This window comes from Monodelphis domestica, chromosome 1 (genome assembly GCF_027887165.1).
Source record: "Monodelphis domestica isolate mMonDom1 chromosome 1, mMonDom1.pri, whole genome shotgun sequence".
In the NCBI taxonomy this organism is placed as follows: domain Eukaryota; kingdom Metazoa; phylum Chordata; class Mammalia; order Didelphimorphia; family Didelphidae; genus Monodelphis; species Monodelphis domestica.
In genome coordinates this window covers 201,638,157-201,657,869 of record NC_077227.1, presented here as the reverse complement: position 1 = coordinate 201,657,869, position 19,713 = coordinate 201,638,157, and the positions used below count along the sequence as shown (strand labels likewise).

General features: G+C 36.2%; 1 protein-coding gene across 8 annotated transcripts in view; it reads left to right on the top strand.

Moving 5' to 3' along the window:
* The first annotated feature begins 1,306 nt into the window (after window positions 1–1,306).
* The window catches only part of FSIP1 (fibrous sheath interacting protein 1), a 305,434-nt gene continuing 287,027 nt past the window's right edge, over window positions 1,307–19,713 (top strand). Inside the window, exons 1-4 of one of the 8 annotated variants that reach the window (XM_056810248.1) lie at window positions 1,308–1,600; window positions 10,212–10,340; window positions 10,621–10,753; window positions 18,065–18,260. In XM_056810248.1, coding sequence (XP_056666226.1) covers window positions 10,628–10,753; window positions 18,065–18,260 — 322 coding nt within the window. In that variant the 5' untranslated portion in view covers window positions 1,308–1,600; window positions 10,212–10,340; window positions 10,621–10,627. Of the gene's footprint in view, window positions 1,601–2,054; window positions 2,245–10,211; window positions 10,341–10,620; window positions 10,754–18,064; window positions 18,261–19,713 lie in introns of those variants that run through there. The other 7 variants (XM_056810247.1, XM_056810253.1, XM_056810252.1 and 4 more) reach the window with 7 other exon arrangements.

Genomic DNA, 19,713 nt, shown 5'->3' with positions numbered 1-19,713 from the left:
TTTTGCCTTTAGAAATATTTTTCCTCTAGAGAAAGAACTGTTGAGAGTCAGATGGATTTAGATCAAAATATACTATCCTTCACATCAGTGTATTTATGGTTTTATTTTGGGGTTTTGGTTTTGTATGAATGTGCTCTTATAATATTAATCAATATGAAAATGTGCTTTGCATGCTAACACATGTATGACCCAGATAAAATTGCAGGCAGGGAGGGAGACTTTTGGATCTTATAATTCTGGAAAACATGTTAAAATTATTACATGTAATTGGATAAATAAAATATCTTTGAATTAAAAAAATTTTTTTTACAACCTAACTCATAGAGCTCCCATTCCATTTTATGGCATTTCTTGGTAGAATGTTTTTTTTTTCATTATACTGAACCCAAATCTACCCACTGATAATAGTTCTCTGGAAACTAAGTCTAGCATCTTCCACATGATGGTCCTTCAAATATATGAAGACATGGGGGCAACTGGGTGGTTCAGTGGATTGAGAGTCAGGCCTAGAGATGGGAGGTCCTAGGTTCAAATCTAGGCTTCGGACACTTCCCAGCTGTGTGACCCTGGGCAAGTCACTTGACCCTCATTGCCTAGCCCTGACCACTCTTCTGCCTTGGAGCCAATACACAGTATTGATTCCAAGACTGAAGGTAAGGGTTTAAAAAACAACCAAATATATGAAGACAGCTATTGTCCTTCCCTCTTTTCCTTTCTTCTCCCCACGTCATTTCTTTCTTTTTCTTCCCTTTCCTTTCTTTTTCCATCCAATCCTTTTCTTCTCCTTTTTATTCCTTTTCTTTCTTCCCTTTCCTTCTTTCTCTAATTTCATTCTCCTCTCCCTTCCTCCCTCCCTTATCTCCCCATCAACTTAATTCCAATTACGAGTTACTACACCTTATAGTTGGGGAAAACAAAACAAAATAATCCCTGGCCCCTCTCCCTCAACTAGACTTCAGGTCAGATGATCTAGATTTTAATTCTTTTTCTGTCACCTACTACAAGTGTGACCCTAGGTATGTCTTTAACCGTTAATGAGCCTAGGTAAAACGAGGGGTCGGGCCCAGAATGATCTTGTGGCTTTCTTCCCAATCTGGATCTTGGGGTCACGAGGCTGGAGACAAGGACGAGTGGTGTTGCCTAACACGAAACAAACCAAGAGCCAACAGATGAGTAACTTTTGTGGGGAGTGAACAGTTCCGCCTCAGTTTGGCCCCGGGTTCCAAATCGGAAAACGTCATAATCCACAAAAGGTAAATTTCGCAGTGGTGGCAGCGACTCCATTCTAACCCTCTAGCGGCTTCTAGTTCCTCCAGGGAGTAGGTAGATTTCCCACTTCTGGGAGAGGGCAAGTCGGTTTTCCTGTCGCGAGAGTTAAACTCTATAGTGGCCTAAAAGAGGAGCTAAGAAATTGGCTTGTAGTTGCCGGGGAAACGGCATTCCCGGATGTCGCCCGGAGTGCCCGGGAGAAGGGGCGGCAAAGAAGAAGGCCACTTCCGCGGAAAAGGCTCGTGACGTAGGTTGTGGAATAGAGGAGATTCTGTCTGCCTCTGCCTCGATTACGTTACGAGTGCAACTGTAGTGGACTGTAAATTCAGAGGTGGGCGAAAGACTCCGACGCGATTGGTGAGGGGGCGGGACCGATCGCTTAGAGCCGGGCCAATGTTCTTGCAGCAGTGTTTGGGCGGCTTTTGCAATCGCAGAGACAGGGCGGGCTATGACTGTGAAGAAGGGAGGGGGTATCCCAGGGCTGCTAGTAATGGGGAAAGAACTTGACTACTTTGGAAGGATCCGGGGAGAGGGAAGGGACGGGCTAGTTTAGAGGTATTTGTGAAGCGAGGAGGTGATAAGGACTATGCCTAGAATACAATGAGAGGGCTGTGCTATTGCAGGGAGGGACCATGTCATGTAACTACCAATGAAAAGGTGGGGCAGGTTCATGTCTGCGTTGTCTACCGGTAAGGGGTGGGGTTATGCCAGAGGTCCAATGAGAGGGCACAAAAGAAACGTTAGAAACGCCCTGCGAAGAGCCTGGGGCAGTTATATGTGACTGGGTGGGGTGGGGGGCGGGTGTGTCTGAGAGGTTGGGCGGGGGTGGGGGTAGGGGGGTGCTGGAGAGATCGGGGCGGGGCAAGTAAAGGGGGAAGGATTATATTAGGAGTCCAAAGAGAAGAAGAAGGGTGAGAACAGCCAGGCGGCGCAGTAGAGCCAACTCAGGATCCGCAGTCAGGAAGACTCATCTTTGTGAGTTCAAATCTGGTCTCAGATACTTGCTAGAGGTGACTCTGGGCAAGTCACTTAGCCCTGTTTTGACTCAGTTTCTCAACTGTAAAATAAAAATTATATGTTAGGGGTGGGTGTGAGAAAGTAGGGATAGTATGGCGTTATTTCTGAAAACATCAGATCAATTGCTCTCTGTTTTTTTGAATGGAACACGTTAATTTTTTTTTTTAATAACCGTTCTATTATCGTCTTTAAGAATTCTGATTCTGTCTTGTTTTCATTCAGCAGAGGGAGCCTAACAACATACCTGTAGTATTGCTTATCTAGGGTTGTGGCCTTTTCATAGTTATAGCTTCATTTTCAAAGAAATGTTAAGAGTACTTATAGACTTAGATGAAGCTAGGCATATGCAAATTCCAGAAGACATCGAAATGTCTATTGTTCTGCACAGTGTTACTCAGATGTTTTCATTTCTTCAAATCCCCACATATAATATATATGACTTATAATATTTGGAGGCTTTTGTTTTTCATTAAAGAAATTGCTCCTTGCAAGAAGCATTGTGAATTCTGCAAGTTGGGGGAAAAACACGCATATAAAGAGAAAAACAAAACAGGCTTCTGGTCTAATAATTTAAGTTTATCAACGTACAACTATTAAGTGCCTACTATATGTATAAACAGTACTGTGCATTCTAGTTGCTCTTGATTAAAAAGACAATACAAAAACCAAGTCCAGCCTCAAGGAATTTATTCTATTGGGTGCATACAACGTTTTAACAGGTAAATAAATACAGTGTAATTTGAGATAGGGTAAATGACTTTAAGGGGCAACTGAAGAAGGAAATGGCAAACCACTTCGGTCCAGGGACCGAAAACAACTGAATGACAAAAACCACTAAAGGAGGACTGATTCTATGCTTCCCTCCCAAATATCAATTTTATATTCCCTGATGTTCCTCTATTTTGAGAATGGTGTAGGAACTTAAATAACTTTTTAAGAAAATCATTTAAAAATCAAATTTGGTATTTTTTCAACTAACAAGCATTTATTTATTTATTCCTCCCATCTCTCACCATGGTGGGGAAGCAAAATTTATAATAGGCAGTCAAGCAAAACACATTCCCATATTGACCATTTCCAAAAATGTGTGACTTTTTTCTCCATCACCTCTCTTGGCAGGAGGTATATACTGTTCCTTGTCATTAGCCCTCTGGAATATGGTTGTTCATTGTGTTGATCAGAGAATTACACTATGTCTCTTTAATAAGCACCTTTTCAATCAGTAGAAGTGTAATTGATCTGAAGTTTTTTTCCCTTCACTTTAAAATACTTGTATGTGCCTTTATTTGCTTTAAATCAGAACCAGTTGTAAAGGTAGACTGATCCAATTCTATCCTAAACCATGCCATTCAAACGAGTGTAATTCTCTGATCAACACAAATCAATTAACATCTCAGCACTCAAGAAAATCTCCTCTCTATAAATTAAAGAACTGACACTAATTGGCACTTTCCTCACTGATAATTGCCTATACCAATGAAATCAGAGTTTAAAAAAAATGCTACAATTTGTAGGTCAGAGCTCAGTAATATGAAAACCACTGATGTCAGTATTTTAGTAATGGGTACCGTATTTTAAGAGGAACAAGCACATCCAGAGGTGGGTGATTACTATTGGGAAGTGGTTCAAATCAGGTCTTTGTCCCCTCCATCTACTCTGTGATCCAGTATTATTGACCTCGTTATTGTTCCTTGAACAAGATACTACATTTCTGGACTCTGGGGGATTTTCTCTGTGTCCCCAAAGTCTGGAATTCTTTGCCTACTCATCTGTTCTTCCTTATTTTCCTGATTTCTTTCAGGTCCCAGCTAAAAATCTGTCTTCAAGAAGCCTTTCTTTACCCATCCAAGTGAATGTTAATAACCTTCCCTCTATGATGATCTCCAGTTTATCATGCTTATATCATATTTATACCTAATTCTTGAATGTTGTTTTCCCCCATTGGTCTCTGAGCCCCTTGAGAGCAGGGACTTTTATTTTATTTTATTTTTTTGCCTTTCTTTGGATCCCTAGTGTTGTTCCTGGCACACAGCAGATACTTAATAAATGTTTGTCGACTTACATAAGGTTACATGATAATAACTTGTTGAAGGAACTGTATATATTTAGACAATAGAAGATAAGACAATGGAGGCATAATAGCTATTTTCAAATATTTTTGAAAAGATGTCATGTGGAAGAAGTAGTCCTATTCTTTATGTCTAGAGGGTAGAGCTGTTTGTTACTAGGTAGAAGTTTTATAGAGGTAGAAAAAACATTCTTTCAATAATTGTCATAGAATGGAATGGTCTGCCCCATAAAGTAGTGAATTTTCTTGTCACTGGGAGTGATTAGTAGGTTGTTAATGTTCACTTGTCAGTAATGCTATAGAAAGGCTGTAGGGAGTTGAGTTAATAGCCTTTAAAAATTTTTAAACCCTTATCTTCTCTATCTTGGGATCAATTGTAAGACAGAATAGTGACAAGGACTAGGTAATTGGGGTTAAGTGACTTGTCTAGGTTCATTTAGCCAGAAAGTGTCTGAGGCTGGATTTGAACCCAGGCCCTCTTTTCAGGTCTGCTGCTCTATCGAATTATCTTGCTGCCCTAAAATAAAAGCCTTCTAAAATTCCTTTCAATTCTTAATATTCTATGATCTTATTCTGAGAATAACAAAGAAAATCTGGCCCTATAACTCTTTCCAACCCCAGAACTTTTGATATATGGAATATCATTCAGCTTTTTGAAAATGCTTCTATGTCCTTTCAGTCACCTGAGAGTTAACACTGTTTCTATTTCTATTGGGGAGGATAATATATGGGATTCTTGGAGAAATCTTTTGGATTTGATAAGCCATCTAGGCAGCATTGTTCCTGGAAGGACTTGGAGTTGAGAAGATACTGTGGAAATCTCTGGTCATGATGGGACCTTATCAGTGGAGCTGAAATGAGACGCTGTATGATTGATTACTACCACAGATTCTAGTTGTTAGACCATTTCTTCTTCTTCTTTTTTTAAAGTCCTGAAGATGAGAGACAAAGAAGACTAGAGTAGATATAAATCCAGACTAAGAGTCAGGAAGACTTGGTTTCAAGTTTAGTTTCTGACAGTAGTTTTATGATCCCAGGCAAATAAATCCCTTAATCCCTAGTACTCCAGGTGATTTTCTTTTCTTTTTTTTTTTTTAAAGTCATTTTTCCTGTTGTACCCAGGAAGCTTTGACTTGTTCCATTTCTGACCTAGACTGGGTCCTCCCTCCTTATGCAGCCTAGTGGCTCTCCCCTGGCTTTACCATATTGTTGCCAGACTTATGTAAATGAACCACTTGCCTCAGCCTCTCAAGTAGCAGGGATTACAGGCTTGAGTCACCACATTCAGACAACTCTTGAAGATGGTTATTTAGTGGAGAACAGTTAGAGTCAAGTCTAGAGATGGGAGGTTCTGGGTTGAAAACTAGCCTCAGACCCTGTCCAGCTGTGTGACCCTGGGCAAGTCACTTAATCCTTGTTGTCTAGTCCTTAATGATCTTCTGCTTTGGAACCAATAACAGTACTGATTCTAAGGTAGAAGTTAAGAGTTTTTTTTAAAAAAAAGATTGTTATGGGAAAAATGATTCTTTTTGGAATCCATGTGGCAGGCAATTGCTGCTTAAATAAATTACAATGCAGAAATTATAGAGGTAAAAATCTAAATTTTATTATGCTGAAGCTGAGATTCAGATACTAGAGAAAAGCATAAACCTGAACAACTTAAAATTCTAACAAGGCTTCTTCTAAATTATTTAATAATTTAATTTATAATTTAATTTAATTAATTATTAATTAATTATTTTTATTAATTATATATTATATAATATATAATTAATAATAATTAATTAATTAAAAATAATTTAATAATTTAATAAAATTATTTAAGAGTGAGAAATAATTCCTTTACATATTGCAATTTTGTATGTTCCTTTTAGATCATAAAATGTTAAAGAAAAGATAGACTCATAATCATCATACTTCCTTCAATGCCATAAAAGTTGAATAAGTTTAGTTAAACAAAATCATAATCTCATATATCCCCTTAGAGTGGGGTACCTAGTTAAAAACTCTGTAGGTAAACTAAGTCAGGTTACAGATTAAACTTTATTTAGAGAATTCATGATTGACTGAGAGGGAAGATTTACATATGACTAAGAGAACCAAGAAAACAGGTGTCAGAGAAATCCTTCCTTAGTAGCTAGATATGCTAACAAATAACTACATCATTTGGGGAGCTTAAATTCTGCTTTGGCTTTTGTGAAGGAATGTCAGAAAGTTTTCCCTTAATGTTAATATTTTAGGTCAGATTTTGGTCAAGTGAGGTTAATATTAACAGAACATAGGCTATTTTAGTTAACTAGAAGTTGCAGGAGGAGTAATCCTGAGTCCTGAATAATAAAAATTAATAAATGAAAATAAAAAAATTCCCAAAACAAGACTGAAAATCATAGAACTGATCTACAATGGTAGAGTTCCCCAATAGTTTTCTACTGAATAAATGACAGGTTTGGGAGAGAGAGAAAGAGAGAGAGAGACAGACACAGAGACAGAGAGAGAAATAAAATTACTACCAGCCATTCAGTGGGTAATGAAAAATTAAGAAAAATCAAAGTAAATTGACTTTATATATGCAGATGTCGTTACAGAAGCTGTATGCCCTAAATAACACTAGTTAAATGAATCTGGAGGTATTTTAATATTGCTCTCATTTCACATATGCAATCATTTGCCAAATTTATTGATTCTACTACACCAGTAGCTCCCAACTTGTATTTCTCTCTACTATACAACACCATTAGTTCAGTCCTTCATCTCCCATTTATATGATTCTAATAGTTGCCTAATCAGTCTTTCCTCTCTCTGATCCATCTTCGATATTACATCTGGCATCAGACTCAAATAGAAATGTTCTAAGTATTAGTTTATTAACACAAATTAACATTATGTTGTATTTACATTTTAATTTGTTTTATTAAATCTTTCCTATTTACATTTTAATGCTGCTCAGGCCACATTGGAAGTTTTATTGACCTTGTTTCACATTTTTGCTCTATTCAGTTGACCAGCTGATATTTCCAAAGCACAGGCATTACGGTGACATTCCTCTGATCAAAAAAACCTCATTGACTACTTATTGTCCCAAGAATGAAATGTAAACCTCTCTTTTTGGCATGTAAAGCCTTCCACAATTCAGCTCTAGTCCTTGTTTTCAGACTTGTTATATTTTACTCCCCACTATGCAACCTATTTTCCAGTCATATTGGCCTATTTGTTTCCCCCCTCTTCATAGTACTCTATTTTGTGTTCCAATAACTTTACTATGCATGCTTCATGTGTGTGCCCCCCTTCCTGGGAGTGCTCTTCCTCATCCCTGCCTCTTGAATTCCTATCTCTTTTCAAGGCTCAACTTAATTGCCACCTCCTCCAAGAAGCTTTTCTATATGTTTTTTTTTTTTTTTTTGGTTAGTGACTGTACCCTCACCCCCAACACCTCAGTTATTTTGTATTTATTTTGTATATACCTTGAATTTTTTCCTCTGTCCATTTTGCACTCCTCAGTAGAATGAAAGCTTCTATAAGGCTATTTTTGAATCCATAGTGCCTACCACAATGCCATGCAATTGTATGATGTAAAAATTACTTAGGTCTGGAATAATTTCTCTAAAGATACAAAAAAAAAAGAAAGAAAAGACAAAAGAATTGACTGAACAGATTCCTTTCTCATCAAGACTCAGGCAGATCCATCTATATAAAGAACAAAATTAAGTGGTCAGTTTGTTTTTGCCATGTGCAAAATACTCATGTTGGCAGTGAAGGATTTAGCAATGTGACCATCCAAATTTGACTGGCAAAATGCTTGCCTTACAGACCTGACACTGTTAAATACCCTGGGGAGGTAATGTTCTTGTTAATTTATATCTGAGTCAGCTGATGTTGGTTTGTATACTTGCTGCAATAAACACTATCAAGAGCAAACTCAGTAATGTCCCCAGACATCTTCCTATGGATTACATGATATTTTCCATTACTTTCTTCCAGCTTGGCATTAAAAAGAAAACAGCTTCACTTCATTCAAGGGAAAGTGTATCTCACTGTGTAATCCTTTCTTTTTTGAATAATACATAGAGATATAAATCTAGGAATCTCTCTCTCCTTAGTGTTATGCTTATTTATTTATTGGTATGGGGGAAATAGTAACCTTTCATGTAAAATTATTTAACAATATTATAAATAACATTCTTTCAGTTCCATTATATTCAAGAACAGGCATAATGAAAACAGAAGTAAGTATAGGCCAGTTTCTAAAGTCTAAGGAAAGTGAAAGACTTCCGGATACTATTTGATTTTGACTTGTCTTTGGTACTTAGAATAAGCTTTTTACTTTATTGACATGTATTATGAGTTCACAAAATGCTTCTGTGTCATTGCTCCCTTTTAAAGGGATAATATCTCCCTTGACAAAATGTTTAAGGCAGTTATAAGATCTGTGGCCTCTTAGTAAATTTTTGACATTTTTCATACTGTGTATGCTGTCCAGGGTGATCCATCATGCAATAATAGCACTGTCAAGGCCTGTCTGTAAGCACAAGGCTTTCTAAAGAACCACAGTGATGTTGGAATAAATGTCCTTTTCACACATTGAGATGGACAGGGTCAACACATTTGGGTTAAATAAGACAATAGCCTAGGGACGCTCAATGGCTTGAAGACAAATATGTTATACCTGCCTCTGTTCTTTTTCTTTTCCTATTTCCAACTTTTGTGTGGATTCTTTCTCTGCTTTTCACAAAAAGAAAGAGGGGGGATGTTTTGCATGAAATTACAGAAAAATTATATTATTATGCCTAAAGGAGAACAATCACTCGCTTTTTTCTCCTTTCCATTGTGTTTCTCCAGAGAAAGAAATTCTTTTAATGAATGCTGAATGCAAATTAAGGTGATCAGTTCTAGGGAAAGTGAAATTGGAATTTATATAATCATCCTTGGTGAAATTTAAAAAGCCCTCCAAGTATCAAGAGAGAAAAATCTAGAACCTTCTTATTTGCTTCCTTATCTGTTCCCTTTCTCTTCCATCAGATACTATAATTGATATTGTTGAGTGACGCTCAATAAATCTGTGATCAAAGGATGTGTTCTAGAGATTTAGAGAGGATTAAAATAAGTTTGTTTGTTTGTTTGTTTGTTTTCAGCAAAAAATGAGGAGAGAGGTTTGTGGAGTGAATCCAGAGGAGGGTAAACAAGATTGTGAAAGACAAGAAAATCATATTTGAAAGAACTGGGAAGTTTAGTTTGAAGAAAAGAAAACTCAAGGGGAAGATGATAGGCAGTTTCAGATAACTGATTAGCTGTAATAAAGAAGAGGGAGTAAATAATATGAAGAGACAACTGAGGACTATTGAATGGAAGTTACAATGAGGCAAATTTTGACTTAGAATAAGAAGGAATATTCTAAAAATAAGATGCTAACCAGTAGAATTTTTTGGCTTATGGTGTAAGTTCTGTATTATTAGAGGTCTTCAAAAAGAAGTTAGTTGACCACTTATCAGTAGTGCTACAGTAAGAAAAATGTCAAAATTTACCGAAAGGCCACATAGCTTGTGATTACTCTAAATATTCTGTCAAAGGAGACATTGTCCTTTTAATAAAGAGCAAAGAGATGGATGCATTTTGTGAATTCATAATATCTGTCAATAAAATAAAAAGTTTATTTTAAGTATTAATGACAAGCCCAAATCAAATAGTATCCAGAAGTCTGTCTTTCATGTTCTTTAGATGTCAGAAAATGACCTGTATTTCTGTTTTCTTTGTGCCTATACCTGAAAATTCTTATTTTTAGTGAATGATTAGACTAGATGACTTTCTTAAAAAAGTCCCTTTGAGTTCAAAGATTCAAATTTTCTATGATTCTCTGATATAGTGAGGAGTGGACTTGTTAAAGATCGGAATAGAGTAAAGGCAGGAAGAGAAGAACCAAAGAGTGCTCTTTTGAAATTATCAACTCTGAGGAAGGCATGAATCACTTCTGGTTGGGATGGAAGAGCTTCTAGTAAGTAATAGAGGAAGAAGGACATGGATATTATTAAACATTTCTTATGGTGACCAATAATAATAATGTCAGTTTGCAGACTTGAAGCCCACTTCAGTGCTTTATTTTTGCCATTTGCCAAGGAGCCACCTTGTGTCCTTCAAAAGAGTTGAATGAAAACCTTCCAATTTGACTCCCATCAACCACACATTCTTTATAGCTTAAAATTCTGAGTTTGTAATATTTTGTTGATATTAATTATTTAAACCCAAGATGACATGACTTTTTTTTGGTCTTATAGACTTTCAATGGATATTATAAGGGGAAATTTGGACAAAATTTCACGTCCAGCATCAAATTCAAGAATTCATCATGAGAGCAAAACTTCAAGTACTTCTTTGGAAGTCTTGACACCAGAACCGGTGACTCTTAAGGTAATTTTCTTATTATAAGTAATTTCAACTTCTGCTCTTTAAGCAACTGTGAAAAACTAAAGGTGATTTTAAAGAAGTGATTTGAATTTCTCAGAATGTCATATGTACATGCATCCTAGAGATTTTTTTGGATATTCTAGAATTATTGGCACTAAATAGTGCCCTCATTTTCCTCTTTTGTACTTTTATATTTTATACCTTTTCCCTAATGTACTTTGGTATTAATTTCATCTTAAGTAAAAAGAATGACATTCAAATGATTACTTAATAGGCTTCTATTGACTCATGATATTAAAAAAAGTACTGTTTCTAAAAACTGCAAATGATTTTGGTAGTGGGAATATGCTACAGCTCTTGATAGGTTCATTGCCTCTATGGCTTCTATGTTTTGTGATCTCTTTTGGTTTGTTTAAAATAATCCAGCAGTAATTTAAGGCATCTCTTTTTTGATCTGTTACAAGTAAAGATCAATATTTGCTCCTATTAAGACTAGCAAAGAAATTAATTGATAAATGATTCTTTAAACTGGTTCATTAATGTGTTTGAGTAACATTTTTCATAATCTACTAATGTCTAAGACATTTTGGTGGGAAATGAAAGCTGACAATAATAATAATAATAATAATAGGTAACAGAGTGCCTATTATGTGTCAGGCATTGTGGTAAGTTCTTTCCAATTAATATTTCATTTGATCCTTGCAACAACCCTGGCCAGGTAGGTACTAGTGTTACCCCTATTTTTCAGATGAGGAAACAGAGGCCAATAGCAGTTAAGGGATTTGAACAGGGTCACATAATTAGCATATGTTGGAGGCTCAAAACTCTTCTTTTTGAGTCCAAATCTGGCCTCAGGCACTTAACTAGTTATGTGACCCTGGGCAAGTAATTTAATTCTGTTTGTCTAAGTTTCCTCATCTGTAAAATGAACAGAAGAAAGAAATAGCAAATCACTTCAATATTTATGCCAAAAAAAAAAAATCCCACATGGGATCGTGAAGAGTTGTACCCAACTGAAAAACAACAATAAATCCTTTAAGGAGCTTACATTCTACCATGGGGACCTGATATGTATAACACAAGATGGACATATGTGGTAAAAAGCGGAGATCTAGACAAAGGGCTCTCAAAAAGTTTGGAAGAGAAGCAAATATTTTCTTATCCCAATAGTATGAGAAGTAGTGAAGGACAGGGAGAAGGATGGTAGGGGAGGGGATTGGGGAACATGGAAAAGGATAGAGTTGATGCCAATTAAATTAATTTTTGTGCATTGAATGTTTTTCAGAGTGCGCTTATAAATTGGTTAATTTCTAAACCAAATGCTTTTTTTCTTTGTTTCTTACTTTGCCCTCAGTGGAAACATACAATGTGCATTAATAACTATACAGCTTTATTATAAATATCTTATGACCATTAAGTTTACAATGAACAGCTTTTTTCTTCTGGTTGAATAATCGTAGTTATTTGGAACATACATCTTTTATTAACCCCAACCATTTAACTCTTTTGATCATTTTCTTTATACTTACTCCAAAATCATTACATCTTATCTAGGTTGTGAGGCAGAAAATTAGATATATTGCACTAATAAAAGGTTGACCAATTTTAAATGTAGAAAGAAGACTTGTACATAGTTTTGATATGCAGGTACTATTTTGTAACATACCTCCTTGAGTTTACAGTTTTTTTTTTTAAACCCTTACCTTCCATCTTGGAGTCAATACTGTATATTGGCTCCAAGGCAGATGAGTGGTAAGGGCTAGACAATGGGTGTCAAGTGACTTGATCAGGGTCACACAGTTAGGAAGTGGCTGAGGCCAGATTTGAACCTAGGACCTCCCGTCTCTAGGCCTGGCTCTCACTACACTGAGCTACCCAGCTGCCCCCGAGTTTATAGTGTTTTAAAATTAAATTTAAAGTAACAAGCCAATAATGCTGTTATTTACATGCTCCAATTCTTTTAGCATCCTGATAGATATTTTCCTAGGAAAGACACTTGAACTCATCAATGAAGACTAGCTATGCTCTAATCCTTGTTTATCTTGGGTTTCAACTCCCTGTTAGCCATTTTGTTCTGTTCAGTCCAAAGACCCTTTTCCTTGGTGGACAAAGATGAATCTGTGATATCTTTGATGTGGGTATTCCCTCTATCAATGCACATCACAACCCATTCATACCATCCATCATATGCAACTCTTTTCCATGTTTTTCTTTAAATTCTCCATAGGGAGACACCCCCCACCCCATGCACTGACAGTTTTTTGCTATTTGGCATTAAAGTGTAGCAGGTAATCAATTATTTCCTACTGTTTGATCATCCCAACTTTTTATAGCCATGTAGCTCTCTGATGACATCCTTTATCTACTTCTCCTGTGTAATTCTTGGTTACTAATTCAATTCAGTACGCATTTATTAAGCATCTAATATGTGTCAGGGACTGTGCCCAAGTGCTGGGGATACAAAAAAAGAGAGAAAAGATAGTCCTTGACTTCAAAAAGCTTACAGTCCAATAGGGGAGACAACATATAAACAGAAATATACCAAGCAAACTATATATAGGATAAACAGGAAAGATTAACAGAGGGAAGGCACTGGAATTAAGAGAGGCCAGGGAAGGTTTTCTGTGGAGAGTAGGAATTGAGTTGAAAGTTGAAATCAGGGAGTTCAGTAGTCAGAATGGATGAGAGAGAGCATTCCAGGAATGGGGGGACAGCCAGAGAGAGTATTGGGAGGTGAGAAATGGAGGGGCTTATTTGTGGAACAATGAAGAAGATAGTATCACTAGATCAAAGATCCTCTTTCTCCTCCTCCTCTTCCTCTTCTTTATCTTCTTCCTCCCTCTTCTTCTTCCTCCTCTTCCTCCTCCTTCTTTTCCCCTCTTCCTTCTCCTCCTCTTTATTCTTCCTCCCACTTCTCCTCCTTCTTTTCTTTAGTAGTATTTTATTGTGTTTCCCCTCAATTACATGTAGTCTTTCCCTTCTGAGAAAATGGAGGGTTGGGCAGTTTGACCTCAGCTTATAATTAATCCTATGTTATTGTTTTTACATATACCTGTTATTTATCAATTGTGAAATACTCAAATGAAATTCAACAGCTTCCACAAGAAGGTGTGCAGGTAAGTAGGAAGGCTCAAGGTTTTACAAGGAGATATATTTACTTATTTAGAGAGTATAACTAGGGTAATGTGAAAGTATTGAAGAAGGAAAGTAGAACCAAGAGGAAGCTAGGTATAGTGAAGAGAGTATAGACTGAGGATCAGAAAGAAAACAGGTAACATGAGAGGCAAGAATGATTGGGCAGAGAGGAATCACTAGGCTTATACAGGGAAGCTGGCAAGAAGGCAAGCAGTTGGGTCCTTGGGAGCAACAGGCTCTTTTCATCCCTTCCCCATTCCTTTAAGCACTCAGCACTCTAGTGGTCTTTCAATTGAAATCTCTTCCCCCTTCACAATCAAAACCTGATCTGAGAGAAATTCAATTGCACTGGAATGTATTCGCCATTATTTTATTTTGTCTTTGGGACATTACAGGCTCTCTACTTTGTGACCCACCTCTCCCCTCTACTCCATGTACTGAGTGCCCAGAGGATTCTGATAACATTCACTTGTCGGTCAGTCATTTTTCAGTCATGTCGGGCTCTTTGTGACCCCATTTGGGGTTTTCTTGGCAAAGACATTGGAATGCTTTGCCATTTCCTTCTCTAGATGAGGAAACTGAGGCAAGCAGGGTTAAGTGACCTGCCCAAGGTCACACAACTAATGAGTGTCTGTGGCCGGATTTGAACTCAGGAAGATGAGCCACTTCACTCCACTCTATCCACTGAACTACCTAGCTGCCCTGAAAATACCCACACAACTGTTATTCAAGTACCAGAACTCACCAGAAGGAAAAGGGTCATCCACTATGTGTGCATGACATCTTTGTTGTTGTTTTTTCATATTAAAAGACTGACCTTGTATGACTGGGCTTTGTCTCATTTTTTTTTTAACACATGTGTAAAATTCAATCAAATTTATATCACTACTATGTCTTCTTAAGTCTTGGCCCTGTTTCACTTAGCTTCTGAGATGTGGAAGCAGTGATATAGGAATAAAATTACGGATGGGTGGGGATCCTGAGACTTCAGGGAGTCTTCATAACAATCTTTGGGGGAGTTAGGAGGACCACATAGATCCTGAGGCAGGATAGGCAGGATTAGGGCTGCAGTGTTCCTGTGATTTGGGAACTCTGCATAAAGTATTTTGGTACTCCATTTGTTCCAGATAATTCTGATTTTTATGAGGTTTTTATATTGTACTTTATTATAAATTTTGGGTTAAGTATGCATTTCTGAGTTTTTAAACTTTTTTTCTGTGTTATCTGTTGGCTTTTGATGTCTTCAGCTTCTACAAATTTTCCCTCAAATTCCCATTTAATTTCTTATGCTGATCCAGGATATATCAAAACCAGGATCAGGAAAGTCCTGATGTGGAACCGATAACTGTACCGTGCTACTTTTCCCCTGTATTGTAGTGCTGTAGTGCCTCAATCTAGTAAAAAGGAATTTTTAAATTTCTTTAATTTAATGGAGGTCTTGGAGGTCTTCTTACCATAAACCTATGTAGAGATTAACCAGCCCACAGTGACAGGAAGGGAGGGGAAGCCCTGCTGAGCCAGCATCAGTTGCAGGCTGTGTGCTGCTGACAGTTGCAGACATTAGGGTTGGCAGTTGTGGGGAAGTTGGCTGCTGTACTTATGTTGGTCATTAGGGGGTTGGTTGCTGGTAGTGTGGGTTGACATTTAGTTGCTGGAATATAAATGCAGGTCTGAACTTAACCAGAGGGCTTTTGGCATTAGCCTTTAAAAGTTTTTTTTTTTTTTTGCCTCTGTGATCTCTAGAGAGCAGGAGGTCTGTCTCATAGGCAAAGATCTGCTGTCAGTTGGCTACTGACAATTTGGGCTACTATAGAAAACTGATTGAAGGGGAGTGAGTGAGTGGTAGCTGTCTATTATTTTAGGGAGTTAGGTAGTTAGTGAATCATTTATAGATAGTGTAGGTTATATAGGCCTGGGTTGTGCCGGGCAAGAAGAAGCTGTCCTCAGAAGACAGAGGTAGTTATTAGGGATTTTAGATAGTGTTAAGAATTTTAGGTATATTTATAGGGTATAAGATTAATAATCTTTCTTTCCTCTTTTCTATCTTTCCCTCCTTTACTGTATTCTTTTAGTATCTATTTTAATTAAACTAAATTATTAATTATTAAAAGCTGATAGAAGTTTTCTTTTCTCTGACCTAAAGGGATAATATTTATTTACAACTCTCTACTATATTCTTATTAAAACCTAAATTATTAAAAACTGTTCTCTTATTTTGTCAAAACCCCTATTTTAACCCTTACAACCTCTTATAGAAATCAAAAAAGGACTGGAGATCAAACTCCCAGACAGAGCAAAGAACTGGGCCCTCCAGAGAATGGAGAGATCAAAACTTAATACTCAGTGGTTTTGACTTCGTCACAAAGATGAAAGTGATCTTGAGAAGTCAGCTACTCTATTACCTGTCTTTAGCGGACCTAAAATGCATTCTAGAGACAATATAGACTGTTTTTTAAAAACAACTTTCAGAGAAAATAATTTCCTCTTATTTGTCAGGAATGCATGTTTAGTATATCTCATTATTGGGAAGTTCTTTGTATCTAAACTAAGTATATCTAACATAAAATCAATATTTATCAATCAATCAAAATTATTTAGTCAGATGGCTTCCTTTTATTTTACCTTTAATAGAGATGAAGAATATTTGATTCCCATCTTCTGTTCAAAAAATTTTTTCCAATTACATGTAAAAAACTTTTGACATTAACTTTAAAAAAAATTGAGTTCCAAATTCTCTTACTCTTCTTCCCCTTCCTGAGATGGCAAACAATTTTATAAATGTTGTAGAAATGCAGTAATTTAAAATATAATTCTTTATTTGTCATTGTGAAAGAAAACACAAACCAAAAAACCCCCCAACAAATAACAAAGAAGTAAAAAAATATATACTTCAATCTGCACACAGACTCTTATCAGTTCTTTCTTTGGAAGTAGATAAACATTTTTTATTGTAAGTAATACAGTGTGAGATCTGGTACAACTAATAAGCCATCTTCCTTCACATATTTTTCATTGATTTCCTTGATATGCTTGACCTTTTGTTCTTCCAGATGAATTTTGTTATTTTTTCTAACTAAAATTTTTGTTAGTTTGATTAGCATAGTTTTAAATAAATTTAGGTAAAATTGTTAATTTTATTTTATTAGCTTGTCCAATTCATGAGTAATGAATATTTTCCCAATTGTTTAGTTCTGAGTTTATGTTCATATTATTGTATTCATACAGTTTCTGGATTTGTCTTGAGAGGTAGACTCCCCAGGATTTTATATTGTCTACAAGTTCTTTTAAATGAAATGTCTCTTTCTGTCTCTTACTGCTAGACTTTGTTGGTCATATAGAAATGCTGAAGACTGATGTGAGTTTATTTTATATCCTGCAACTTCGCTTAAGTTGTTAATTATTTCAACCAGTTCTTTAATTGATTGTTTAGGATTCTCCAAGTCCACCGGGATAACATCTGCAAAGTGATAGTTTTATTTCCTCATTTTCTATTCTAATTCCTTGAATTTCTTTTTTCTTCTCTTATTGCTGTAGCTAACATTTCTGATACAATACTGAATAATATTGGTGAATAAACGCCATTGTTTAACCTCTCTCCTTATTAGGAGGTCTTCTAGCTGATACTCATTACAGATAGTTCTTGCTGATGGTTTTGGATAAATGCTACCTATCATTTCAAGGAAAGTGCCATTTATTCTTTTGCTTTCTAGTGTTTTCAATAGGAATAAGTGTTATATTTGTCAAAAGTTGTTTCTATATCTATTGAGATAATTACATGGTCTTTTTCCTTTTATTATTGATATGGTCAATTATGCTGTTAGTTTATAGTTACCTTTTAATGGAATATTTAAGCTTCCTCTCAGCCTTTCTTTCTGGCTAAGTACTTTGACTTGTCCAACAGATGCTATTTTTTAGATCTTAGAAAATCTTGATATCTCACTAAGCTTTCTTCATCCCTGGTGTGTATATTGCTAAGGTTTGAGTTCTTCTCTGATGCATTTGGCAGGGGAAGCCAGTATTTCTGTGATTCCATTCGAACATGTACATATATGCATGAATACCCAGAGATATTTGTATAAGTACTTTGATTTTTCAGGTTTCTATTTTATTAGCATCAAGTATTTATTTTAAAAATATATTCTAAAAAATATAATGACAGACACTTAAATGTATTTTTAGGTGGATACTTCAATCAACTTGAACAGTTGTAGCCAGCAGAGCAAAAGAGAAAATTGCAATTCAAGGGAAAGTAGCAGCAGTAGTAATGTTGGGAAGAAACTTTCTTCTCAGGACATAAAAACCTCTCAAGATTATTGTAGTGAGGTTGACTGCAGTTTACGTGAAGAGATCAAGTCTTCTTGCACTAATTATTCAGGTATGCTAGTAGACTAATAATAATTACAAAGGATACATTAAAAAACAAAGCATATTGAGTGAGATTATCAACTTGAATATTGGAAATCTCTGAGGATGATGATTGGGAATATATTTTTAAAAGTCCATGAATCAAGCCATTGAGAAAGTTGACAGTGATTTGGAAGGTGATATATGAGAACAATGAAGTTAGAGACAGAAAGATTATGCATGCTTTAGAAGATGAAATGTTATTGAGGGATGAAGGCAGAAATGGCCATGGGAGAATGAGGAACATGCCAACCCTCTCCTCCTGGCTTTGTGTGTGGATGTAAAGTTGGAGAGAAAGTGCCCTTCAGTGTAGGTGATTATGAGGTATGCGGCATTCTCATGGAAAAGCCAGGTTTTAGCTAAAGCTAGGAGGTAGGATGAGGTAGCATAATTGTAACATTAGAGATGGAAGGTAGTTCGAGAGTAGGATGGGTTTTCTAAAGTCCGAAGTGAATAAGTGAGGAAACTGATGAACTATGGTTGAATAGGCCTGGGGAAGAGAAAGATTGATAAGAAAAGAGATAAAGTTTCAAAAAGAGATAGTATGGGCCTAAAGCTTGTATTGAAGGTAATAAGGCTTACGGTGTTATGATTGGGGCTGGGAAATCAGGTGTATTGGCAATGTGGGAGGGCTGATTCATCTTGCAGAACTTAAATAACAGAAGAATTTAAAGAGTTAACCTACCTCAAGGTTCTAAATGAAATATAGTATTTCAGAATATGATTGCACAAAATCACGCTTGAAGGTGAGCTTATGACCTTTATGATGGTGGCTTTGGAGTTTCTGAAAAGGAAAGGTAGCTAATAGAAAGAATGTGTAGAGACACAGACAGGAAATGGGCAGGGCAAGAAATAGGGAGGGGAAGTACTAAAAACTACCTACCCTCAAGGAATTCAGGGATTTTGATCTTCATGACAGAATGAAATGTCTATGCTAATATAACCACGTATACATTGAAATATAAAGAAATATAGTATTAGTACAAAGTATTAGAAAAAATGCTAGCTATTAAAATACCATTACACATTAATTTGCTACAATATATGAGGGATCTGTGATTTTTTAGTAGGTGCTATATGAATTTCAGTTATTATTATAATTATCATTAATTGCCTCAGCATAGGAAATTCCTCATGTGACACTTCTACTCACATCGATGCCAATTATTACAATTTTTTTTCTGCAATTGCAAAATTTAGTAAATAAATGCTTGAGAGTTTGCCTAGGACACTAGAGGTTGAGTGACTTATGCAAGTTCACATAGTAAATGTTAGAGGTCATATTTGAACTCCCATCATCATTACTTTACCCATGATGATAATGACTACTTATCTCTAACCTAATAATCTATCCATGATGACAAACTGCCACTCTTTACAAAACTTTGTATGATTGAAATTATATGAGAAGTAGAATTTATTAG